The sequence below is a fragment of the Oryctolagus cuniculus genome, chromosome 1 (genome assembly GCF_051225735.1).
Source record: "Oryctolagus cuniculus isolate XC-2025 breed Fujian yellow rabbit chromosome 1, ASM5122573v1, whole genome shotgun sequence".
In the NCBI taxonomy this organism is placed as follows: Eukaryota; Metazoa; Chordata; class Mammalia; order Lagomorpha; family Leporidae; genus Oryctolagus; species Oryctolagus cuniculus.
This window is the reverse complement of record NC_142867.1, coordinates 22,247,500-22,274,758: the sequence shown is the minus strand read 5'-3', so window position 1 is coordinate 22,274,758 and position 27,259 is coordinate 22,247,500. Positions and strand designations below refer to the sequence as shown.

Below are 27,259 nucleotides of genomic sequence, written 5' to 3'. Positions count from 1 at the left end.
CAACACAACACGGCTGTGATCTGCTCCTGGCGGCTGTCACAGGCAGCTGGAGCTTCTTGCGCGTGGGTCAGGCCTCAGCTCTCCCTGTCTCCCAACTACAGGCAGCATCTCTCAGGCTCCTCAGAATGGTCCCAGGCTGTGGGAAGGAGGTAGCAATTGTCTCAATCTACTCACAAGGCACAATATCTTCCTCAAAGTATACCATCAATTCCTCCCATTCTACTTCCTAATGCATTTGATATCCTTAATCCAACTGCAAACTACACCAGCCAGATTGTTCTGCAACAATTTCCTGTGTATAATCTGCACGAGTAGCCATCGCTTTGAAGTCTACCATCTACGTGCGGTTACCGTCTATGTGGAGTTTGATGTTTCAGTCTCGACATTTCCATGCCAACATCCTTTCACACATACACACGTAATTTTGTCTTGTATGCTCTGGTTGTTTCATATTAATGTGATCATCTTAGACCAGTTTCGCAACTTCTGATTTTTTCTTTATCTTCTAACTTTGTATCTTAGAAACTCTTAGCTGTAAGCATAAACAAGTATGATTTGCCATGTTCTTCAACTACATACGTAATGAAGCACCTTGCCTTCACTACACTGTGAGCAAGCAAAGATAAACTCTCTGCAGAGGCCAGCTTTGACTTTCGCACTTCTTTAGTTTGGTAGACAAACTAAATGGTATGGAAATGTTCTTGTTAACCAGCGGACCCGCTACCCGCTATTTCCACAAACGTTACGTTGCCTTCCTTGAGTCACAAGGAAAGGCAGTTTGTGACTTCTCACACAGTTTACATTTCCCCTTCTTATTCTCTCTCTCTCTCTCCCTCCCTGTAATACGACTTTTCTGGCCAATGGAAGATCTCTGAAGGGCAGAAACGCAATTATCTTTCTGTTCTCCCCCATCCATCAATCTCTCGCAGATGGGATCTTTCCAACGAACTCCAATTTGATCGTCCTTGTTGCTTTTTGCACCTCCAAGCGATAGAGGGCGACAAAACGCCAGGTGGCGCATTGCTTCCAATGAAGGCCGCTCCCGACGCTCACGTCTTTACGTAGACGTTGGGGGCGGAGCCGCCCAGTGCGCGGTGACTGGCGGCGGCACTGGCGGCAGCTGGCGGCGTAATAGTGCGGCTGGTGGGCTTGGAGAAGTTCCGAGGCGGCGGTGGCGCCGGCGACGACGACCAGAGCAGGAGCGGGCCCTGGGCTTGTCGCTCACCATGCCGACGGTGGAGGAGCTGTACCGCAACTATGGCATTCTAGCTGATGCCACGGAGCAAGTGGGGCAGGTGAGTCCCCGGGCGGCCTGCAGGGCCCGGCGCTCCGCGGCCTCTGGAAAGTGCTGCCTGCCGCGCTCCCCGGTCCGGGCGGCGGCGGCTTCTGCTTTGCGCCTCCTCCAGGAGCCGGCCCGGGCTTTGTCGTTAGAGTGAGGCCGTCTCTGGGAGTGTGGACTCGGCATCGGTGAAGAGAGCGGGCCCCTGGGTCCCCGGCTTCTTGGTCTTGCCGATAAGTGAGTTCCTTCAGCCTGGCGTCAGGGCTGTCCCGGAGCTTCGCCCTCTCTGGGTTTCTGTCTAAGTCTTTTCTCCTTTTCGGGTGGAGCTCAGGTTCCTCGAAGATGAGATCGAGAGTTGGCCTCGCGAGATCCGAACATGCCTTTTGGGGGGTTAAAGGGTGCTCCTGTTTTAGGAAAAGTGCTAAGGAAACAAGTTGGTGAGGAACGGAGGAGGGACCGCTTCGTCCAGATTTCTCTTACTGCATGGGCGATGGTTTTTGTTTCGTTTGAGCGCCTGCCGGGCTCTGTAGGGACTGATGCAAAGATCCGTGCTCTCCTGGAACGTCCGTCTGAGATAGGGCTCGTTTGATTGAATGAAAAGTGCTATGAAGAGAAGTATGGCAATGGAGAGGAGCGGGGTGCCGTTCTAAGCAGAGGCTGGGAAGAGTCCTGTGCTGTGTTTACCGCGGTCTCGGCAGCGGTGAATTGTCCACGGACGGTTTAGTTCTTTGTGTGGGTGTCCAGGGCCAGGAGTACACTGAACCTGAGGAGCGGCTAAGGGGTTGGGCAGGTGTGTTCTTGGGAGCAGAACCAGGGTCTCCGGGAGGTAACCTTGACTGTGTTAGAAACCCCAGACCCTTGTTGGATGCCTCTGCATTGACTTCCCTGGAGCTCAAAGCGGAAGGTGCCGGAGCCCAGTGACCTTACCAAGGCCTTGGCAGGCCCTGTCCGTCTGCTTCTCTGGGATGTGTGTTGTTCAGGCAGAGACTTGCTGAGGGTCGGGGCCTCGCTGTAGCTTGATCTGGAATCGTGAACATACTGAGTTCAAGTAGCAAACGGTTTTCCTTCCCCCACTTACTTCCATTTCAGTAGGACAGTGTATCAGTGATGATCATGGGGTCTGTTACGTCCCTTCTGAAAGAGAAATTTTCTGTCCATTAGGAGAACGTGGTGGGGAGGGAGAATAGAGTTCATCATAGTTTGATTTTTGTTGTGCTTCCTGGAAGGAGCTAGTGAAGATCGTGTAGGATCATCATGTAAAGTGTGAGTGAGTCGGGAAAGATTGTAGCCAGTTGTTCAGGTTAATTTGACTTTGTTGCATATCACCAGTTTGTTGAAGGTGCTCTCTCAAAGCGATTTATTTATTTACTTGTTTATTTTAAAGATCTTGTTTTTTAATTTATTTGAAAGGCCGGATCAACAGAGAGGAGGAGAGAAAGAAAGAAAGAGAGCGCTCCCATCCGTTGGTTCACTCCCCAGATGACTGCAACAGCCATGGCGGAAGCCAGGGGCCTGGAACTTCATCTGGGTCTCCCGTGTTGGGTGCAGGAGCCCAAGCACTAGGGCCACCATCTTCCATTGTCTTCCCAGGCACAGTAGCAGGGAGCCAGATCGGGAGCGGAACAACTGGGTCTCAAACTGGCGCCCATATGGGATGCCGGCATCACAGGCTGCTGCCTAATCTGACACAACGCCAGGCCCACTCTCAAAGCTACAACATTAGGAATCTTCCAGGGAAGATTTGACATACACGGTGCCGTCCAGTTCCCCTCCCCTCGCATTTGCTGGAAGAGGGAAAAGCTTGACAGCCACCTCCCTTCGAGTGCGTTAGGACAGATGGGAGCCCAGCTGTGATGTATACATGCTGTGGATCCTAGACAGGTGCTCCTCTTTCCCTCTTAGGTCATCTTTAATTATAAAAACCAAATTGAATCGACAGTTCTCCCCAAGAATTAACAAACATCTTTCATAAGCAAAAGTCTGCCATTAATTTAGGGAGAGTGTTTAAGAGGCAAGTTTGGAAAACGAGAGGGACCCTTCCATCCAAGCTTTAATGAGGACCCAGTTTCATTTATTCAGTACTCTCTTTTTTTTAAGAGTTGTTTATTTTAAAGGCAGAGTGACAGAATGGAAAGCGCTTTTCCATTCCCTGGTTTACTAAATGCTGCCAACTGCCAGGGCTGGGCCAAGCCAAAACCAGGAGCCCCAGCAGCTCCATCCAGGTCATCTCTCGTGGTTGTCTGGACTCGAGTACTTGAGCCATCATCTGCTGTCTTCCTAGGTGCATTAGCAAGAAGCTGGATCAGAAGTGGAGTAACCAGGGGGCCAGTGCTGTGGTGGAGCAGGTGAAGCCACCACCTGCAATGCGGGCATCCCAAATAGGTGCCAGTTCATGTCCCAGCTGCTCCATTTCTGAACCAGCTCCTTGCTAATGGCCTGGAAAAAGCAGCAGAAGATGGCCCAAGTGTTTGGGCCCCTGCCACCCACAAGGGAGATCTGTATGAAGCTCTTGGCTTCTGGCTTCAGCCTGGCCCCTGTGGTATCTGAAATAAATCTTTTTGAAAAAAAGGAGAAGTGATGAAGTAACCAGGACTCAAACCAGGCACTCTGTCGTAGGGGATGCTAGACCTCAAGTGACAGTGTAACCCTCTGCACAACACCTACCCTTCAGGACAGTTTTTGAGCCCCTACCATGTATCAGACACTGTCCGGAGCGCTGGAATTTCGCATGATTCCCTGGAGATGATGGGTGGTCAGTGCCTGCGTGACATGCAATGATTACAACAAAAAGATCTCTGCAGAATGGAGAGTGATTTGCTTGGACTCAAGCAGTGAATTCTGGAAGAACGGAAGCTGGACAAACATAATGCCTACTAATTCTGCTTTATTTTGTAATATTTTTTCCCTTTTAGAGAAAGTGCCTGAAACCACTTGTCAGAAAAGATGGTGGTTTTAGGATGTTGCTTGTAATATGAACTAACAAAGGCAAGAACTCACTTAACAGAGAGGATGCCATTTCACTGTTTGCGAAGGAAAGAACCTCATTTACATTTTGGTGTAGCAAAGCCTGATTTCTATGTTAACTTACAGTCTTTACAATCAAGACGTAGATTTCCTGGCAGTTACCTGTTGGGACGCTTCTGGGGTCATACTTGAACATCCTAACCTTTCGTCTAATTTTCAGCCTTTGCCAGAGGAGGCAGTACCACAGTTGCTACCGTCGCTGCCACTGTGCCCCTGCTCTTGTCAGGACTCCTGCCAGACCAGTACCATCTAAGTGCTAAGGAATAATACAAGTCCTCTGAGATGTTACCAGCCAGTTTCCCTCAAGCAAATCAGACCCTTGCTTTTTTTGCTCAGAACTATGTGTGTATTTATTGGTAGTATATCAGATTTATGTTTTATTTCACATGAAGACTTTACCATACTGGATTGTGAAATCTTGAGATTAGGGTTAATACCATCTTTTTATCTATGTATTCATTTTCTTCTCTGTACCTGTACTTTTAGATTGATTTTCTCTATCCTTTGCCCTTCAGTAGACAATTTTTCCTCAAAGATGAAGAAGGAAAAGGTATCTTGGGGGAATTACTTTATACACATGTGCATTTGAGCTTTTTTTTTTTTTTTTTTTTTTTTTGACAGGCAGAGTGGACAGTGAGAGAGAGAGACAGAGAGAAAGGTCTTCCTTTGCCGTTGGTTCACCCTCCAATGGCCGCCGCGGCGGTCGCACTGCGGCCGGCGCACCGCACCGATCCGATGGCAGGAGCCAGGAGCCAGGTGCTTTTCCTGGTCTCCCATGGGGTGCAGGGCCCAAGCACTTGGGCCATCCTCCACTGCACTCCCTGGCCACAGCAGAGAGCTGGCCTGGAAGAGGGGCAACCGGGACAGAATCCAGTGCCCCAACCGGGACTAGAACCCGGTGTGCCAGCACCGCTAGGCGGAGGATTAGCCTAGTGAGCCGCGGCGCCGGCCGCATTTTTTTTTTTTTATAATTGGCCAAAAGCAGATGGGTGGTAAATTCTAAAGTGAAGTATTGTTAATACCTCACAACCTTGCAGTCCCTCTGTTATCCATTCTTCCTCTTGGATTTCCCATATTCCAGTTACTCAGCCTGCTCTTCCTCTGCTCTGCTACTCCTTGTTCTGTGTTCCTTTATGTATGAGGCCCCTACTCTGCCCCATTCTGCACAGGGCCCCCAGGCAGCCTTAATATAGCAAGTTCACCATTGCTTTAAATTGCTTCAATTTTTTTTATGAATTTTCTAACTCTGAAATGTAGATATTCAATTTTATGTTATATGGACAAAAATCTTAATGTTTAAAAAAATACATCAGACACCTGTTAAAGGACTGTGGCAGTAGAGCTTATCCTAAATTAGCTCAGTGTCTGTTGTTCTCCATGTCATACCAGAGAAGTGTATCTGAAATGAAATTCTCTAAAATAATGTTATATTCCTTGGAGGCTGTACCCTGGACCCAAATGTAGCTTTTCCTGACAAGTCATTGACCACTTACATATGTTGACTGTAGTTTGATGATCACTAACATGGATACTTTTTTTTTTTTTTTTATTTGACAAGTAGAGTTACAGACAGTGAGAGAGAGAGAGAAAAGGTCTTCCTTCCATTGGTTCACTGCCCAAATGGCCGCTACGGCCGGCACTGCACCAATCCGAAGCCGAGAGCCAGGTGCTTCTTGGTCTCCCATGCGGGTGCAGGGGCCCAGGCACTTGGGCCATCCTCCACTGCCCTCCTGGGCCACAGCAGAGAGCTAGACTGGAAGAGGAGCAACTGTGACTAGAACCCGGCGCCCATATGGGAGGCTGCCGCCATGGATACTTTTAAGTTACGCTTTCTACATTAGATAATAAAAAGTACACCAAAGAAACAGTTTTAGAAATGCAGTAGATCGCTTCTCGGCCTTTTGGCTAAGATCAAGTGTAGAAATGCAGTAGAAGTATTCACAGGGGACAGGCATTTAGCCTAAGAGTTAAGACGCCTTCCCCCCACCACCATCTCATATCAGAGAGCCAAGGTTAAACATCTGACTCATTTTCCTGCTAATTGAGACCCTGGAAGGCAGAGTGATTGCTAAAGTGATTGGGTTCCTGCCACCCACATGGGAGACATGCTTAATATTTGCTGGCTCCCGACTTTGGTCCCTAGCTGTTGGCAAGTGAACCAGTAGATGGGATCCCTCCGTCTCTCAAAAAAAAAAAAAAAAAAAAAAAAAGAAAGACAATTTTAAAGTATTTTTAATTACAGACTTCTTGTTAGGATCACAAATTTGTATGTCCAACTGAAACTGTTGTAATTAGAAGGAAAGAAATAATCAGTGCTGTGTACTATTTGGAATGTTTGTTGTAGTAACAATCCTGCCTCTCACTAAATCAGTGGGATCACTAGAAATAATCACTGTTGTAGTGGTTTCTACTTTGAGAAGCTGAAGTAATAACTATTTAGGGAGATTTGGTAAAAATTATTTTCCCAATGCTACAGTGAGAAGACAGATCACTCAAAGAGCTGGCAAGGAAGAAAGTCATTCTGCATTAAGAGAAACTGGTGAAGTCTGGTGGTAAAAACTGCTAAATTATCTGCCTTCAGTCGACACTCTGATTTCTACTTTGAGTATGTTGAAATGCCTTAACTTTGCAAGGGACTTGCTATGCTTGGGACTCAGTGCTGATGTGGAAACTTTATTTACAGCTTAAATTTTACCTTTAGCAGTCTTAGATCTGGCAAGTTCTAGGACTCCCCCATTTTAAGATCTCAAAACAAAGTAGAAATACTTTAGAAGCTTGATTCGGAGCCCAGCAGAACTGTGTTCAGGTCCTGCATCTGCTATTTAATGTACTGTGTGATTTTCACTTCTGTGAGCCTTGCTTTCCTCATCTGAAAAGTAGGGTTGTTAGTAAAACCTATTGTGAGGCCAGCGCCATGCCTCATTAGGCTTATCCTCCACTTGCAGCGCCGGTACTCCAGGTTCTAGTCCCAGTTGGGGCGCCAGTCCTGTCCTGGTTGCTCCTCTTCTAGTCCAGCTCTCTGCTGTGGCGTGGAAAGGCAATGGAGGATGGCCCAAGTCCTTGGGCCCTGCATCCTCCTGGGAGACCAGGAGGAAGCACCTGGCTCCTGGCTTCGGATCAGCGAAGCACGTCAGCTCTGGCGGCCATTTTGGGGGTGAACCAATGGAAGGAAGACCTTTCTCTCTGTCTCTCTCACTGTCTAACTCTGCCTGTCAAAAAAAAAAAAAACCTATTGTGAGACATTTCTTCAACACTTCACTAGTCTCTGGAAGACTTGCATAATTGTTATTAATGATTCCTTTTTGTTTGGATTCCAGACTTGGTTTCAGGCACGAACTTTTCATTGAATATATGGTGTTTTTTCAGGCGACTTATAAGTGTCTATAAAGCTTCAGGTGAAAGGAAATTAGATTTGTGATACCTTGCAAAAATTAAGGATATCAGCAGTAACTGTTACAGACTTTGGTTTTGTGAAGTCTGCCTAGAAGCTATGAGGCAAACCACAGGAATGTGAAGCGGTGGAGAAGTTGGCTGAGAGGTACACAAGTGTAACACATTTTGGAGTAGTGACTCCTGAGGAACGATGCTGTCTGCATTACATGAGGAAGCTAAACTTACAGAAATGTGTTATTTAGGAGTCAGTGTTCTATTTAGTATGTCAATCACTTAGCATCTGGTATTTTGTTTTATTTGATATATTGTCTATGAGATTTTGTGATTCTGTCATACATTGAATGTTTATTAGTGATTTCCCACCCTTTTTTTTATAAAGATTTATTTATTTATTTGAAAGTCAGAGTTACACAGAAAGGAGAGGCAGAGAGAGAGAGAAAGAGAGTGAGGTCTTCCATCCGATGGTTCACTCCCCAGTTGGCTGCAACGGCCAGAGCTGCGCCGATCTGAAGCCGGCCCCAGTGATTCCCTCTTGATGGCATGAGGTTACTTACAACAGATGCTGGTCTTCCATGAGGGTGGCAGGGACCCAAGCACTTGGGCCATATTCCACTGCTTTCTGAAGCGTATTAGCAGGGAGCTGATTGGAAGTGCAGCAGCCGGGACTTGAACTCCCTCCCTCATGTCCATATGGGATGCTGGCATTGCAGGCAGTGGCTTTACCCACTATGCCACAGCACGGACCCCTCATTACAGTTTTTTTAGATATAATATAGTCACAAGGGTAAGATCAGTGGTGATTAGAATGAGAAATGTTGAACATTAATATACTTGTTCCGCTTTTTCCTCTTAAAATTAGTTATCCTTCTCCCTACTCTTAACAGAAAGGAGAGAGTGAAGAAGAAACAGGGTGGGAAGATGGGTGTCTGATTTAAGCAATAAAATACCACAAATAAGCACTGTTTCTTAGCCTGTGTAAAAATTTAAAGCAGACTTGAAAATGTTAGTCTTTTACCTAGCTTCCTATCCTTCAAATTTGTGTTTCTTATCTTTTTTACTCTTTTTTCCAGCATAAAGATGCCTATCAAGTGATACTGGATGGTGTGAAAGGTGGTACTAAGGAAAAACGATTAGCAGCTCAGTTTATCCCAAAGTTCTTTAAGCATTTTCCAGAACTGGCTGATTCTGCCATCAATGCACAGTTAGACCTCTGTGAAGATGAAGATGTATCTGTAAGTTTATGATTGATGCTTTTCAGCAAGCTTTCAAGTGCTTCTGTGCATGGCTAACATAACTAGAGTAGCACTCAGATCAGCACACAATAAAATATGACAACATGGCCTGGCATGGCACCATATCCAGGTTTCAATCTACACTTGAGAAAATATATTAGCTTTATATATTAGAAAATATATTAATATTATATATCAATATATATTAATAAATATATTAATATATAGATGTATGATATATAAATATATTTATATAAAATATATTAGAAAATATATCATGACCTTTCAGTGGAGAAAAACACATAAAATCACAAAATGCTTTGTTTCACTTATCTGTTATCCAGTTAAAAATGGATTGTGGCTCTTTTTCACAGATTTATTCATTGTGCATATGAAATTAGATTGTTGGTTTTTAATCATTTTGTGCTTGCCTGAATATTTCCATCATAAAATGTAGCTTTGACAGTCTTACGTATTTTACTTAACAGAAAAATAATAGGTCTCTGTAATTATTGTATATAATTAAATAAGGAAAAATAGTCTCTTATGTAAAACCTTGTAAGCCAAGACTGGTATTTGGAATTAAGCACACAGAATAATCTATAAATGTAGTATTAATTAATCAATATTAAATATTCTATAATAGTTACCAGATATGACTGCCACAGTAGCTATTCTTTAGGAATACTCTATTATATGCCCATTGGGAGTGAAAACCTTAAAAGTTGTATAAAATTAGTAGAAAAATTGTCATTTATAATCTTCAAAAATCTGTTTATTCTAGTCAGGTATTATAGTTAGCATTCCTTCCTACTACATTTTGTTTTATTTATCCCATGAAGCTTGAATGTTAAACTGTAGTAAGTTCTTTTTTTAAATTCTAGAACTCTGAAGTTTTGTGTTTTGTGACTCATCTGCTCCTAATTTTGGTGTGTCTGTGGTTTTACTTTTCCTAAAAAGTTTGAGTTTCTTGTTGTGATGATAGCATTCAGTTAATTTTCTGTTTGTAATCGTGACCAGATTCGACGACAAGCAATTAAAGAGCTGCCTCAGTTTGCTACTGGAGAAAATCTTCCCCGGGTGGCGGACATACTAACCCAACTTTTGCAGACAGGTAAAGAATTTTATTACTCCCTTTTTACCTAAATGTAATTTCTGTCTGATTTAGTTACTGTTTTCAGCTCTGTATATGGGGGTGGGGCGTCGAAGGTAGTGCTGAAGATCCTACCCCTTATAGAGATGAAACATTCCCTTCAGAAGTTAGAAGGTAAACAACTTCTGATGATGTAATTCCTCGTTGTGTTTTTTTTTTTTCATTCTGTTTATAAAAATGTAATGACTGGGTTGTCACTGGAATTTTTACGCATCCTATCCCACCCCTCATCCCTACCCCTAATTTCCTGTAATTTCTTAATTGTACCACCTTGACACAAAAGTTACTCAGGTATGCCAGACCCAGCACTCTGCCCTTATAAAAGAAGCTGTAGCTTTTTGGTTTATAAGAGAATTGTATCGTTTTAAGTTTCGTGTCAGTATAATCTGTGAAAACTGTGTTGAATCTCAAGTTTGAAAATAGTAACATTTTTCATTTATTTTATATTGTGTCACTTTTTCTCTACCTAGATGACTCTGCAGAATTTAACTTAGTGAATAATGCCCTATTAAGTATATTTAAGATGGATGCAAAAGGTAAGGCCTGTTTGTATTCTGAATTATGTATGATGCCTTAAAAATCTGAGAATTGGCATAACTCGTTAAGTATAAAGTCTGAGGTTCACCCAGGTATTCTGGAAAAGTCTTCACTTAAGATGTTTAGGACTAGAAAACCCAGCAGAAATAACTGCAAAAATAGATCAAACTTTCCATTAGAAATCTGTGGGGAAACTCCCTTTTGACACTTTAAAAGAAATTTTTCCAAAATACCTGAGTTCTGTTAATGATAGAAAGGAAAATCAGGCTCAAGTTAACCCATGTAATCACTCCTAGGTCTGGGACTGTAGAAATTTCAAACTCACTATAACCTGTATTGATGGCATGCAGTATGTTTGTTAATTTGTTTGAGAGGAAATACTACAAATGGAGTTAAATTGAAAAACTTTATTACACTATAGAATTGACTTACTACAGACAGTGTTCTGTTTTGCAGGGACTTTAGGGGGCTTATTCAGCCAAATACTTCAAGGAGAGGACATTGTTAGAGAAAGAGCAATTAAATTCCTTTCTACAAAACTTAAGACTTTACCAGATGAAGTCTTAACAAAAGAAGTGGAGGAGCTTATACTAACTGAATCCAAAAAGGTATGCCTCAGTCATCGTGTTGTGGAAGTTCTCCAAAGCAAAAGAACAGATTTGAAATTGGCAGTATTCATCAGTGTTCTATGTGACTTGTGTGTAAAATGGTACGTTCCACAAGAACTACCATAGAACTTTTTCAACTTCTTGTTACACTATAATGAGTACTTGTCACTCATAATGATGAGTCACTGAGTTAATTTAAAGGAATATAATCAAGTCTAAATCTTTTATAGTGATGGTCAGAATTTGTACATACCTTAGGATGTTGTAGAAATTACCTCCTTCAGGAAACTTGCTGTAATTTCTACTCCTCTCTCCCATCTCAGGGTATTCTCTTATCAGTATTCTAGATCATTTCAAAATGGAATATATTATCATATTGAAATGAAATGACCTTTTTTTTTTTTATTCTACCTCATGACACTCTGAACTTTTCAGGGGTGAGACCATGTTTGTTTGTGCTCCCAACATCGAGCATAATTACAGATGCTAGGATTGGCAGGATGTGTCACAATTAACTTTTACTCACTTAAAGTGCAAGACCCTGGGAATAATAAACTATTTAAAATATGTTCAAGATGATTCAGTGTTTTCTCTGTTAATGGAGAAATTGATGAACTTTTTTTTCAGCTAGAAGAAAGGAATGGCTATGCTACTGGGAGTATCAGAATATTTGACCCATGTGTATTTATAATGTGGTAGAGGTTGTTATGCTCCCTTGGTCAGTGAAAGAAAGGTTTAGAAGCACTGATGTGGAGGGCTTAAAATAAGAATTGCACGCTCTCCTACTGAATCTGACTCAATAGTCTGCTACAGAATTTCTCAACTTCCTTTTATTTATCTCTTTTTAAACATTTTTTTCTTAACCACTCTCCCAAATTTTGATGTCTCAGATACATTGTGTAGGTGTTAATGTCATGTATATCTGTGCTTTGTACATGAAAATGTAAAATTTACCAAGAACCACTTTTTGCCTCCTTGGAGAATGCATGATTTATTCTGCAACTCGATAGACTATAGCTGGACATTATCTTTTCATCAATATTTCAGAAACATTGTTACCAAACTGACTTTAGAAGTGAAATAAGTGTGCTACTTTCTTTCAATGTCAGTCTTTCTTTCCTATTCAAATTGTAAAGGTACTGTTGCTCTGAATTGTCTCTTGCTAGGTCTTAGAAGATGTGACTGGTGAAGAATTTGTTCTGTTCATGAAGATATTATCTGGGTTAAAGAGCCTACAGACAGTGAGTGGAAGACAGCAACTTGTGGAGTTGGTTGCCGAGCAGGCTGATCTAGAACAGACCTTCAATCCCTCGGATCCAGACTGCGTGGACAGACTCTTACAGTGCACTCGACAGGCAGTACCCCTCTTCTCTGTGAGCTCTTTGTTTTACATAGCTGGCATTTTGATTACTAGTGATAGTTTTTTTTTTTTTTTTTTTTTGACAGGCAGAGTGGACAGTGAGAGAGAGAGACAGAGAGAAAGGTCTTCCTTTGCCGTTGGTTCACCCTCCGATGGCCGCCGCGGCCGGCGCACCGCGCTGATCCGATGGCAGGAGCCAGGAGCCAGGTGCTTTTCCTGGTCTCCCATGATTACTAGTGATAGATATTTCTAATAAATGTTTACTTGCACAATCTTAAACCATTCAGTAAAAGTATTTTTAACACAATTTACGTTATGGAGGTGGGAATTGGGGTTGTGAGAACCCATCACAGCAAGAAATTCCTTTAAAGTTTTGCTTAGAGACACTTTAAAAGTGATAATTTTTCTGTCAGTAGCTTTGTGTCCCCTGGGATGTGCATACTTTGAAAAACACAGTTTAAAGGACTTGTCCTTTCTGAGCTGTCCCCTAATGTGCCCTGAGAATGGAGGAGGAATTTAAGGATGTGCAGCCCTCCCAGTGTTCGAGGTGACTTTGCTGTGTAAATTGTCGAGGCTTTCTCTCAAGTGCTCTGGGGCGTGCATTTTTTATATTTGTAGTCATGGTACTTGAAGCTGTGGTGCTGAACATTCTTGAGTAGCATTCTATAATACTCAAGAAGGGTTTTTTTTGACAACTCAGTGTTCTTTGGATTTTTTTTTTAACAGAAAAATGTTCATTCTACAAGGTTTGTGACTTACTTCTGTGAGCAAGTTCTCCCTAACCTCAGCACCCTAACTACTCCGGTGGAAGGTCTTGATATACAATTGGAGGTAAGAGAAATTTTAGCTCTGAAAAGGCATTCTCTTATATTAACAAAAACGTATACTGCTGACTTAGATCTGACTTCTGAGGGCATAATGTAAATGTCTGGTGATGGCTAGCCAGTAATCTCCCAGGCCAAGATTAATTAATTGCATGGGCATAATCTATGCATTTGTTTTGTTTCAAGTTTGCTCCAAAAGCAAACTTTCATTATTGTCAGTCTTTACCTTTGTAGCTTTAATATTTTTAAATAAGGTGTTTAATTCATGATAGTTTGCATCTGTGTCCATAACTTTTAGAGCCATAAACTAGGTTAATACAAAGTATCTTTTATTCCTTCTTTTCCAATGTAATTAACTGCTCTCCTGCATTTGTATCTCCAGTGTACACATACACTGTTTTCACATCTGTGATGATAAATAAATGCAAATTTTATTTATTAATACTAGGGGACTTCAGAAGTACATGGAAAATGGAAGTTACAGATAAGTGTAGGAGCGAATGCTTAGCCTGCTTAAGATACCTGCATCCCACACCAGAGCGCCTGTATTCAGTACTCAGCTCCAGCTTCCTGCTAATGCAGATTCTGGGAGGCAGCAGTTCGTTGAAGTAATTGGGTTCCTGCCACCCATGTAGGAGACCTGGCTCAACAGAGCCCCAGTCATTATGGGCAGCTGGGGAATAAACTAGCAGATGGGAGCTCTCATTTTCTCTCTCTCTCCCTCCCTCTGCCTCCCAAACTTTTAAAAAGAAAAAGTTTATATTTTCATACAGAGATTCCTAAGTGTCTCTTTTGTAGTACAAACTAGGTTAGTGTTTTGTCAGTTTTGCTTTATAATTAGCACTGTCACTGTCAGTGTATGGCAGGAAGTCATGTGTATTCTTTCCCTTACTTTTTGGATACATGACCGTGAAATCTGGGTTTGACGGTCTGCTCTGTCGCTGACGTAAATCATGACTTTGCTGAATCACATAATCTCTGACCTTCACTTCACAAACAGTAAAACAGGGCTGTATCTTTAAGGCTTTTTTCTGGTTCAAACATTATGGTTTTATAAAAGTATCAGTAAAAATAAGCAAAGGTTCAATCTCATTTCACAGTCCCTGCTCGTTCACGAAGTAGTAGTAACAGTGAATTGTTTGTTATAGGTATTGAAATTGTTGGCGGAGATGAGTTCATTTTGTGGTGACATGGAGAAGCTAGAAACAAATTTAAGGAAGCTATTTGATAAGTTATTGGTAAGAACTTTTTTTTCCTTCCTTATGATGTAGTCAGTTATAGAGCCCTAAAGTCTACTTTTCTGAGTTATGGAGAACCAGCTTTTGAAATTTAGATTAAATAATTTTAGCATGTGTCACTAAAATGGTAGAACTGACTTTTTAAAATTCTTATTCTTAGCATTTCTTCTTTTGTTGATACTTTATACAAATAAAACATTATTAAACTATAGATGTTTGTGTTATTCCACATCAAAATGATTTTTTGGTCTATGTAAAAGAAATTATTGCTGATTCTTTGGGTTGTGCCAGATGTCTCAAAACTGAAGTTAGCATTGCAAAAGGTCATTTGTTCCAGACTATCAGCTGGGTAATTGCCTAAGGCCAAGTAGCTTCAGCAACCAAGAAGTTAAAGTCTGTCATTTCAGTGGTAATTATGGAGAAAATACACCACCTAAAGAATCAGTGCCAGCATCACTGAATGCTCTTCTGGTGTGATGCGAGCAGGTGTGTAACTGACAAAGTGCCATGCATCACCCCCTTAGCACGAATGGACGCATCCAGCATCTTACCCTTATCCAGACCTGTGATACATGTTGGTTCATTCCAGTGCTGAAACTGAATGCCATTGGTAGCACTTTGAATGTGAAGAGAATCAGTGCTTAGAGCAGTATGGACTAATGTTCAGAAAAGATTTTTGAGGTTAACAAAGTGTAGTCATAAAAAGCATCAACTTTTGATGTCAAACCTAGATTCTGACTCCTCAGCTTGTTAACTTTGCTACCACAGGAAAGTTAACCTAAACTCTCTGAACTGCAGTTCCTTCATCTGTGTAAAGTACCTGATAAATGTTAGCTACCTTTGTTTTCATTTTTAGTGGCAGGTATAATATAAGTTCATAGGGAGAGTTGACATGCTAGAGCACTGACCCAATAGAAAAGGCAAATATTACCCAAATTTATTTTTCATAGTTTTTAATGCTCCATGTCTTAAAAGCATACCCTACAATTAACTTGAGCATCTGTTTATAATAACTATAGTGTTGGGCCGGCGCCGTGGCTCAATAGGCTAATCCTCCACCTTGCGGCGCCGGCACACCGGGTTCTAGTCCCGGTCGGGGCGCCGGATTCTGTCCCGGTTGCCCCTCTTCCAGGCCAGCTCTCTGCTATGGCCAGGGAGTGCAGTGGAGGATGGCCCAGGTGCTTGGGCCCTGCACCCCATGGGAGACCAGGAAAAGCACCTGGATCCTGGCTCCTGCCATCGGATCAGCGCGGTGCGGCGGCCATTGGAGGGTGAACCAACGGCAAAGGAAGACCTTTCTCTCTCTGTCTCTCTCTCTCACTGTCCACTCTGCCTGTCAAAAATAAAAAAAAATAAAAATAAAAAATAACTATAGTGTTTAGAGCAGTTTGCAAACATCTGTGTCCTTTCATCCCTAGGAGTACATGCCTCTCCCTCCAGAAGAAGCTGAAAACGGGGAAAATGCTGGTAATGAAGAGCCCAAGCTGCAGTTTAGTTATGTCGAGTGCTTATTGTACAGTTTTCATCAGTTGGGCAGAAAGCTTCCAGATTTCTTAACAGCCAAACTGAATGCAGAAAAGCTCAAAGATTTCAAAATCAGGTAATAATGATTGAGGTGGTTCAGTCCTTGGCAGACAATGGCTATCTTGAAGCTCCCTAGATTTTGTTTTGTTTTATAAGAGCATTCTTCCTACCCTGCCTTACTTCAGTGGAAAAAAGGGAAGATCAAAAAACAAGCATATAAACATATGACAAATAGGGCATAGCAAATCATGAGAGGAAATGAACTTTTGGAAAAAGATCTGGCAGATACCCTCACCTCCCTGGCCCTTAAAATGTGCCTCAGCTGTTTAATTTGATTGATGGTACTGCCTAGCTTATAGAGTTACAGGTAGTAAATGAAACTGCATGTAAAGCATTTCGCACAATACAAGCTGATAATTTTACATCACTCACAAATGATGTTATAAATATGAAATAGCCCTTGGCAGAAAAAAGGTTTCCCACCCCCACATAGGTGCTGTTGTGAATATCTTACAGTGTTACAGTAGGAGCAGCACTGAAGAAATCTATATAAGTAGTTTTCCCAAGAACACTTGTATTGGACCGTTCCATTAATAAATCGGTTTTTAAATTTTGAAATGCTTGAGCCAAGGGGCTGGTGTTGTGCAGGCAAATTGGGGCACTGCCAGTGACACAAGCATCCGATATGAACACCACTTCAAGTCTCGGCTGCTTTACCTCCGATCCAGCTCCCTACTGCTGGCCTGGGAGAGCAGTGGAAGATGGCTTAAATACTTGTGTCTCTGCCAACCACATGGGAGATCCTGGTGGAGTTCCAGGCTCCTGTCTCAGTCTAGCCCAGCCTTGGCCGTTGAAGCCATTTGGGGGAGTGAACCAGTGGGTAGAGGATCGATCTCTCTCATTCTGCCTTTCAAATAAATAAATCTAAAGGAAGAAAAATGCTTAGCCATAGAGTCAGTCACCTGTTACTGTCCTCTACTGTGTCTAAGGCACAGGTTTAATGTGTATTGAAATACTTCATCAAAAACAGGCAGTTAAGAAATTACTATTTAAATTATTGGTCATGTAGCCATTTTCTGCACTTGGGACCATTTTGCTACAGTGGAGATCATTTGAATTTAAAAGCAAAATGAAAGAGATCAGTTGCTAATTAAATGCTTCTTTCAGGCTGCAGTACTTTGCGCGAGGCCTGCAAGTTTATATCAGACAACTCCGCTTGGCTCTCCAGGGAAAAACGGGCGATGCCTTGAAAACAGAAGAGGTACAAGTGGCTCACATTTCATACACTGTCAGTTCCATACCAAGCTATATAGGGTTGTACTGGGATTTTGGCTTTCCCTGCTCTTAATCAGTTTTTATCCCAGTACTAATGAAATATTTTAAATTTTCATTATGTCTTCATGTAGCTTAAACTGATTTCTTTTAAAACAACTCCTTTGTGCATATAATTTACACCTTATTCATTTTTCAAGAAATTGTAGATAACATTTTAATGTACTAAGCTGTCAAGGGATTGTAAGGATTATTTGCTTCTTTGCTATCTCTAGACTTGTGTGGATAATAGAGAAATGAGAATAAGCATAATCTATAGATTCAAACCAAGGAATCCTCTTAACTAGAAGTGATTCTGAAAGAAAAATTTATTCAAATTCTGTATCAGAATAGAATTTGTGCATAGAACTTATTGGCATTCTAACTTAATTTCGTTTTCCCTTTGCAGAATAAGATTAAAGTCGTGGCATTAAAAATAACAAACAATATCAATGTTTTAATCAAGGTAAATCTTTCCTTTCTTACCTAACCTCCCAGCTACCTAGAAAGTCAGCATAAAAAGTTTTTATATCTGTTTAGGGGCTGATATCATTTTATTTCCATTTGCCTTTTTGAACAGACATTTCTACAGTATCAGAAAATCATACATTGTTTTATTTGTTTACAAGTTTTACAGAAGATACTGCAAACAAATGGAGGCATGCAAATTTCCTCTGACCCAAAGCACTGAAGCAGATAGATTGAGACTCAGAAATTTCAGTGACTTGAGTTCTGGTGCTTTTCATACTATTGGGTCCTTCTGAATGTCCAGTAAAACCTTGTTTTGCTTATTGTAAGACTAGATGTGTGCTATGTAACACATGAAATGTTTTCCTGTGGTCTTTTCTGTAATAAATTGAGTTTTCTGTACTGTAGGCTGGGGTGTACCTTACCACTAAAGCATAATTGCCCCTTAGTTCTTCTACCCTTTTTGAGTATCTGCTAAAACTATTGTGACCAAATGGGAGCAAGAAATATAACACTGAGAGCACAAGGCCTGACAGTAACAAAACTGGGGCCAGTGTGCCTTAAAGCTAATCTGGTAAAAGAAGCTGGAGAATAAAGCAGAGGCCATTTGTTGGAGAAAGTAGCAGTGCATTAGACATTGAGGAATGAATATTATATTGCCAAGTAGAAAGTGAAAAGGCATTGAAAACAAAAGAGGCATGAATACTAACCCACAACTCCTAATGAAATTTTTATGGTAGTCACTATTTGTTGCAAACCTTAAATATAAACAATGATTGCATTACAGTAAATCCATATACTAAAATCTGAGATTTAACTTTTTGATAACACAAGTCTACATTGAAGAATATGTTAAATCTAGCAACACTGTTTTGTAACACATGTAGATAAGAAAGTTTCCTATTCAAGAAACCATAAGTGATCTAAAGATGGCAATAGCAGAAAAGGTGTAAGCGTAAGAGAGATGAGTAAGAACATCAACCCATATGTAGAATGCTTTACCAGAAAAATCCTGAAATCTTCTTTAACTTGGGTATGAATTGTGATATCATCAATTTTTGTTTTAGGGAAAGCACAGGAAAAACTGATGTACTTTTGATCTTTGGGATTTTTTTTCTTTTTTTTTTTTTTTTTTTTTTTTGGACAGGGAGAGTTAAACAGAGAGAGAGACAGAGAGAAAGGTCTTCCTTTTCTGTTGGTTCACCCCGCAAATGGCTGCTAAGGCCGGCGTACTGTGCTGATCTGAAGCCAGGCGCCAGGTGCTTCCTCCTGGTCTCCCATGCAAGTGCAGGGCCCAAGCACTTGAGCCATCCTCCACTGCCTTCCCGGGCCACAGCAGAGAGCTGGACTGGAAGAGGAGCAACTTGGACAGAATCTGGCACCCCAACCGGGACTAGAACCCCAGGGTGCTGGCGCCACAGGCGGAGGATTAGCCAAGTGAGCCACGGCGCTGGCCAATCTTTGGAATTTTTTACTCTTCAGTTTCTATTAGCAGACTCATCTAATTTCAGGACTTCACTGAATTTCCAAACTGTGCTTCAGTTTCCCATTGTTACCTGAGATTTTAAATGGTTGAAATTGAAGTCTTACCCTTTCTTCTTCATGCAGCCTCTTTCTTAGTCAACACTAATATCATAAGCCAGATTACAGCAGCTAAAAAACTCAAGCATTTTTTATTCAAAGCATGTTATATTGGCCATATATATAGAAGGAGGTGATTTTTATTAGTATACTGTTTTGCCTGGGAAAAAAAGTTTAATAGACTTTAACTTACTTATAAAAATTAGGGAGCTATGAGAAATGTTTGCTTTAAATACTTTGGATAAATGTATTTAGAAATCCATTCATTGCTTTAAAGATACTATGAGGTCAGATTATTTCAGCTCTGAATTAACGTTTAAATTCAGCAAATGTTTGCATTTCTACCATATGTTGATAACTTGGAATTTAAATCTTACAGTCTTTTCCCTTATTGATAACTTACAGATATTGTGGAGGGGGTATAATTACCCAAGACTTCTGATTTTGAATCACTTAAAAATTTATAAAAGCAAATGCAGATTGCATCATTGTGCTTTCCTTAAAGCACCCCAGTGATAAAGTCTGTGCCAAAGGCAATATTTGTTGGTAAATAGTGATATTTTATCCTGAAACTTGAAATGCTATTTAGAAAAGAAAACAAAAATCCTGCAGTTTAAGGATTTTTCACAAAATTATGTTAATGAAGATATGATAGGTGAGATTTATAAAAATATTGCAGTTTTATGTGGATGCCTATTTTAATGTCAACACAACTTGAGCGGTTAAAGCTTCCTCTCTACACTTTAAGATGAGTCCGTTTCCTTCCCTGCCACCACCAAATATATTAGAAATCCTGTCTGATTTTGTCTCTGCAGGATCTTTTCCATATTCCACCTTCCTATAAGAGTACAGTAACATTATCCTGGAAACCTGTACAGAAGGTTGAGATTGGGTAAGAAATATATTTAAAGTTCTATTTACTATACAAAAGATTACTTAGTAGATAAAATGTTATTAATATGTAAAAATGGGATTATTAGAAGCATGACTCTAAGTACAATGTCTAGTATCAGTTTTTATAAAACAAACTAGTAGAGTATAAGCCTGGAACTTTTCAGGCTTATTTGGATTTTTAAATTAACTAGACTCTTCTGACAAGTTTTATCAAATGAGTTAGCTGCATGAAAGTCTGAAACTATACATTTCAACTTATTTAAACCTTATAAATTTTCTCTGACAATATCTGTGTAAACAGTTTATGCTTAACTTAACATGAAGGATTGTTGCCTCTTTCCTCATGTAACTGTCCTCTTTAGGCTGTATTTCATAGCTGTTATGCTATGTTATAAATTTCTTGATAGCTTCTAGGATAACATGTTTTTTTAATTGTGTTCCTCCAACTATTAAAGGCAGAAGAGAGCCAGTGAAGATACAACTTCAGGTTCACCACCCAAGAAGTCTCCAGCAGGACCAAAAAGGGATGCCAGGCAGATCTATAATCCTCCCAGTGGGAAATACAGCAGCAATTTGAGCAATTTTAATTATGGTGAGCGTTTCCGTTTGGGTAGAAGCAATGCAAGAGATTAGGCAGAAATTGTGTTGCCTTTATTTTAGTTGTTAATCATATGTAATATCATAGCTCTGTCAGATGACTTTGGAGTTAACTTGAGGAACTAGAGCTATTGGGGACAGTATCCATTTCTCACTAACTCATCCTTGTGGACCCACTGAATCAAGCATGCAACACTAAGAACTTAAAAAAACAAACCTCTTGTTTTCGACGAACCAGTAAAAACAAATGAAGTTGGTAAACCATCCTTTCCTTTTTTCTTTGTTCTAGCTTCAAAGCAAGACACTTTGTGCATTCTCCCTCAGGGATGGGTATAGCTTCTGGCAGGTATATAGTGTTAATGATCTTTCTCTGACCTTGTCAGCCGGCTGCTTCCCCTCCCAGCTTCTGTAGGTAGTTCAAAAGAAGTTACAGGAGTCAAGTCAGAGGTTCAGGCACTGTCTGGGAAGGAAGATGTGTTCTGCCGCACTCTCACCCCCTGTCCAGAGTGAAGTGCTTCCCACTCACATGTAGCCAGGAGAGTTTCTCACTTTGTAGTCTGTCCTCTGTAGGCCTCTTGAGTCAGAAATGAAGTCTGGGGCAGGCACTTGTAGTAGTTAAGAGGCTGGTTGGGAGGCCTACGTCCCATTATCAGTGCCTGAGTTCAAGTCTCAGCTCCACTTCCAATCCCAGCTTCTTTAGGCAACAGGTGATGGCTTAAGTCATTGTTTGGGTCCCTGGCCCCTGTGTGGGAGACCTGGATTGAGTCCCTAACCCCTGGCTGGCACTGCAGGATTTTGAGGAGTGAACCATTATATGGAAGCTCTGTCTCTCTGCCTCTCAAGTTAATTCATTAAAAAAAGATAAATTCTAATACAGCTGTTAAATATATTCTTGAAAAAAAAATTTTTAAGGAGTGAAATTTATCTTTCATTGGCTGATTTCCCTTGGGGCAGGCATTTGGTGTAGCCATTAAAACACTGCTGGGGATGCCCCTATCTCCGTTCAGAGTGCCTAGATTTGAGTCCTGACTACCCCTGATTCCATCTTCCTGTTGACGCACAGCAGTGATAGCTCAAGTCATTGGGTTCCTGCCACACAATGTGGGAAGCCTGCATTGAGTTCCTGGCCCCCAGCTTCAGCCCTGGCCATTGAAGGCAATTGGGGAGCAAACCAGTGGATGGGAGTTCTTTGTGTCCCTGTGCCTGTCAAATGAAAATTTTCTAAAAAGAGCAGACATACCTGCTCAGCTCCTTTTCTTGCCTAAAAAGACAAAGCTTATTATTGCTTGCAGGCAGCCACATATGCTTGTGGTTGGGGTTGGTAACTGATCACAATTAATCTTTAGTACATCTTGAGCCATATATTTTCTGTAGTTCTGTTTCCAAGGTGAGGTTTTTGTGACATTCAGTAAATTCCTCCTACAGTGGCTGAGTTCCTCTGAGCAGATTATAGAAAGCTAATTTTAGACTGTGAAATTAACCTTTCCACTCCTGTCAGATTCATTTTGAGACTCTAGGAAATATTGCTGAACTCTCACTTGGATAGCAGTGTGGAAATACTCATTTCTTTGCCTTTTTTCTTATCTGAAAACTGAGGATAACATAGAGCTCATACAAGCTTCAGTTGAGAATTTCTGTGGAAACATTTTGTAAATGGAAAGGACTATATGTTACTTAGTAGCACCAAATATTGTCCTTGTAGGATATACGGTGATATCTGACGGTACCATTGTTGAAACTTAACAGTTACCTCAGATATTAGGAGAATGTGGTTTAAATGAAAGTAATGAAGGAGCTGTGGCAACACACAAGAGAACCGTGTTACTTTTCCGTTTCCTTGAGAAATCTGTCCTTAGAATCAGGTAATATACCACATATGGGAAAGATGTGAAAAAAAGTGTAGTGCCTTACATTATATGTGATTTTCAGGAAAAAAAAAAATAAGCAAAGTTTACTGCAGATTACAATCCCGTCGTCCCAGATCAGCTTTCTGTAGTCTGCAGAGTAACAGAAGGGCCCGGTACCTGTAAAGCAAACTAAAGTGTGATTCTCCTTGTTGGAAAGTAGGAACAAGTGTCTGCCAGTACTTTACATTAAGGGGTTTAACATGATTGCCTTATGTATGCTGTCAAGTAATGCTTTCAAGAGGTGTTTTTTTTTTAACTTTGTCGCACCAATTTGTCAAAAAACAGTTCTCAGTACCACCTGCATTGCTTTAATAACGAGTGTCTGTGGCTTTTGCTGTACAAATATAGTACTGGTCCCCACAAATCAGTTCTATGTTTTTTGACTTGTGTTCTTCTAACCCTTTTTGAATATGAGTAGTTATTGAACTATAATATTAATGGGGAACAGTGGTCTTTTTTAACAAAAAGAATTAATAATGCAAGCTTTAAACCATTGAAAACAACATGAAAATGCAAAAATGATCTTTTAGGATGAGGTTTCAAAATGAAGAAAATAAAGTGGTATACCAATTTATAAAAATGTGATGCGGTGGAAGAGCTGACTGGATCAGATCTCATTCTGTCATACAAATAAGTGTTGGCTAAACTGAGGAAAGATCTAGTTGATTTTCTGTCTCAGAGTTGAATTACTTTTCATTTTAGAAACAAAAGACATCAAAACGTCACCCTAATCAAAAATGGGGGAAAAAATGGGTTGGGGTGGGAGGATTGCAAAATTATATTTTTCAAGCCACTGAGATTGTGGATCAAAAACAGCAAATCCAAGCTCTTTATTGCTGCTAGCAAGAGATTTGAAACTTCAATGAAGAGATTTGATCTTATTTACATATGATGGAAAGTCCAGCCTTGCTGATAACTTCAGTCATCACTGGAAAGACTCCTTTGAAGGATTATTTATCTGGGGATATGAAAGTGACTGACCAGTGTGGAAAAAAGACTGTTGTTCTGTGTAACACAAGTGACATGATTTCTCCCATATGTGTGTGTGTGTATGCACACTGTGCGTGTGTGTGTGTGTGTGTGTGTGTGTTGGGAAGTTCAAATGGCTGCTGAAGCAGTGAAGAAACTGTCAGCATTTAGTTCTACGTTTATGTAAGTCCAGGCACTTGAAATACAAAGAAATTACATATTTGTTCCATTCAGAAGGTACATTTTTAAAGACCAATGGCTTTTTTTGTTAACTTCATAGTAAGTTATAAAAATTTTTATAGTTTCATTAATTTGGTATCATAGATACTAAAATAAAGAACTAAAAAAATGTAATTGCCATACATTGTCACCTTGAAACTTTGTTAATGGAATACATTTAAATTGAGCACCTCCTGTGAATGGATTTGGTAGCTTGCCATATGTGTTTCAGTATATATGTTGCCCTGGTCTTATTTCCACAATGAATTTGGGGGCAGGCTAGCAGAATACCAGTTCTGCTTTTATAGGGCCTGCTGCTACATTCAGAGCTGTAAGCGACATTTCTTCTGTGTTTGCTGTACCCTGAAGGTCCTGAGCAAGACCTAAACCCTTGTTCGCTTTTTCGTAGAGCAGAGAGGAGCCTTCAGGGGAAGTAGAGGTGGCCGAGGTTGGGGAGCACGAGGAAATCGTAGTCGGGGAAGACTCTACTGAAAAAGACATCACATTCTTCAACATTGTCATGAGCATAATATACTTAAATTCTACTACTTATTGGATTGCCGGGGATGTCCCTTTAAAAAGACTGCTGCCTTCAGCTAAAAACAATGTTCTTTATACCTTTGTATGTATGATCTACTTTTGTAATAGACCATGGTTGTGTCCAAGGTAAAACCACAGCGATATTTTTGGATGCTTTGTCAGCAATCTTGAATTGTTTTTGCAATATCATCATTATTCAAACTTCATATTGTGAATCTTTTACTTTTAAACATCTTGATAATTTGTTATTGAGAGCTGTTCAACTCTAAAATGTAATGAAATTCAGTCTAGTTCTGATATCTTGTAAAGATCATCAGTTTTGATGATTTTCCTCTCCCCTGTTAGTTTTTTGGCCAATATATGGAGAAAAGTAACCATCAATCTTAACATTTTATTTTCATTATTTTTAATAAGCTGCCTAGCCAGTGGTGCAGCATTCCTACCTAGTGTCATAAAAGTGGAATACTTACCAGCTTTCTTAAAATATGGAAATGACTTTACATTTTTTGGGAGGAAGTAAGTTGCTTTGCGTTGCTTACTTAACTCTTCTCCATATATTGTGATACAAACTTTTGAATATGGAGTCTTACTATTTGAATAGAAATGTGTATGTATAATATACATGCACAAGCATATACATATGTGTGTATGTGTATATATATATATGCATATATATATATATATATATATGCATGCTGTGAAACTTGACTATACAACCTAAATCATTTTTTTAAAATCCAGGAACGGGTAGTCTTTGACACAGTGATTATCCTTTTGAGGCTGAATCCATTATTGACTTGTTATCTAGGTTTTTACTCCCAGTAGTGAGTCAGTTGCACTTACATGATTATTGTTATTTAAAACTACAAATAAACAAAGGCTGCATTTTCAAAGACAAACGTTGAGATCCTTGTTGGTAAAATACAGCCAAAATATTGAATCTGATGTACATATAAGTTTCCACAGGATAAGATAGTAGTGTAATTTAGAATTTGGAGATTTAATAACCAGGGCTACCCAAGAAAAGTGACTTGATAACATAGTACCAGTAAGTAAGGGATGTTCTCTCAGTTTGCTTTTGCCACTTTCAAGATTTTAACTTCTCAGGTTATTAATCAAAATTATTGTATAAGTTAGCCAATAGAATCTTTAGGTTAAAACAACCGATGGGAGGTTTGTGGAGTGTTTAATGTCATGGGCATTTTTGATAGCATAGATCCTTTGCTCTGCATTTGAATGTTTCATATGTTTTTGTTCCAGTTAATCTTCCCTCCCCAAGTTTGCTATTCAGGTCAGATTGCCTGAATGACACTTCTAGGAGTTTGATGTATTTTTTGAGGAATTAGTTTGTGATTCCACGGCAGGTGTCTTCACTACCGTTATTTCTACACTGGGGGAAAAGCAAAGCCCCTTTGTTAGAATTACTATACATGTTTATGGGGAAAATATTTCTCAAAGACTAGAATGATACAAGTGGGCAAAAGAAGTTGGTCAGCTTGGCTATGGAGTGGTGGCAATAATCTCTAAACATTCCAAATGATTCTAAGCTGAACCTAAGCTCCCTAGGAATCTGAACATAGGAACAAGGAACTGTCATTTGAAAACTGTGACCAGCTTGTCTGGACCTCAGAAATAGAGCAGCAAGTGGCCTAAAGCCATTTCAAGTACAGAAACTATTGGGACTACAACTATATAAATTTGAACATGTAATTTTTCCGTTTTTTTTTTTTTTTAAGCATATTTGTAAACTCAAAGCTGAGCAGAAGTGATTTTATTTTCTCCAGTTGAATATTATGTTGACTGCATTTCTTCCCTACCACTTTGTGGGTCCCCTTTCCCTTCCTAAGGCAATAGTGTAAAACTTAGGTTATTTTTGCTTCCAAAATTTGAATGGAAATTTCATGCCATGGGTTTCTTTTTTCTTTTGCAAGGCACCTGTTTGTCACTTTGTTCAAATGTAAATGTTCCCTTATGCTTTTGAAATAAATTTCCTTTTGTAATTTTGGTTTGTGTCTTGATGTGTTATAATTACAATAACTCTAGATTCTTCAATATTCATTAACTTTTATTGATTGTTTCACATGTGACAAGGATTGTGTTAGGCCATGAAAATGTAACAACAGGCAAGACACTGCACTGCCTCCAGGGAATTCAGTATTGATAGAATCTTGCGAATTATCTTTAATTTTCAACCCTTTGTGAGAAATATTCAAAAAGTTAATAGAAATGCACATTATGAAAAAGCTGCATGGGTTTTAAAAATTTTGCACCGAATTTATTTTTCCATTTTCCACAAGCTTTTTGAAGTGTTTTCCTTCATATAATTCTTTTGGATTTATTTATAATTGAATACAATCTTCTTAAAAAGGATTTTTTAAAGATGTATTTATTTATTTGAAAGGCAGAATGACAAAGAGATCTTAAGTCCTCTGGTTCACTCTCCAAATGGCCACAATGGCTGGGGCCAGGTCAGGCCAAAGCCAGGAACTGGGAACTCAATCCATGTCTCCCATGTAGGCAGCAAGAACCCAAGTACTTGGGCTATCTTCTACTGCTTTCCCAGGCACATCAGAATGAACGGCAGAGAATCCAGCCAATGCT

At 40.2% G+C, this 27,259-nt stretch overlaps 1 protein-coding gene across 2 annotated transcripts; it reads left to right on the top strand.

The window, feature by feature from the left end:
- Positions 1-1,039: 1,039 nt before the first annotated feature.
- Positions 1,040-26,662, top strand: API5 (apoptosis inhibitor 5). 2 transcript variants are annotated; one of them, XM_008269946.5, is made up of 14 exons: positions 1,040-1,295; positions 8,767-8,928; positions 9,949-10,042; positions 10,552-10,617; positions 11,075-11,226; positions 12,393-12,599; positions 13,313-13,417; positions 14,559-14,648; positions 16,067-16,248; positions 17,340-17,433; positions 17,893-17,949; positions 20,348-20,424; positions 20,882-21,018; positions 24,528-26,662. In XM_008269946.5, the coding sequence occupies exons 1-14, from the start codon at positions 1,227-1,229 to the stop codon at positions 24,608-24,610; spliced, it is 1,575 nt and encodes a 524-aa protein (XP_008268168.1). In that variant the 5' UTR covers positions 1,040-1,226; the 3' UTR covers positions 24,611-26,662. The 2 variants fall into 2 exon arrangements, with proteins under 2 accessions (XP_008268168.1, XP_002709107.1); XM_002709061.6 differs by having other exon boundaries at positions 1,070-1,295; positions 24,533-26,662.
- Positions 26,663-27,259: the final 597 nt, after the last annotated feature.

Bases quoted from the DNA above. Each gene is read 5' to 3' on its own strand.
- API5 (XM_008269946.5), top strand. From the start codon at position 1,227: ATGCCGACGGTGGAGGAGCTGTACCGCAACTATGGCATTCTAGCTGAT. The intron at 16,249-17,339 runs GTAATAATGATT...TGCTTCTTTCAG, and splicing joins CTCAAAGATTTCAAAATCAG to GCTGCAGTACTTTGCGCGAG. The intron at 17,434-17,892 runs GTACAAGTGGCT...TTCCCTTTGCAG, and splicing joins ATGCCTTGAAAACAGAAGAG to AATAAGATTAAAGTCGTGGC.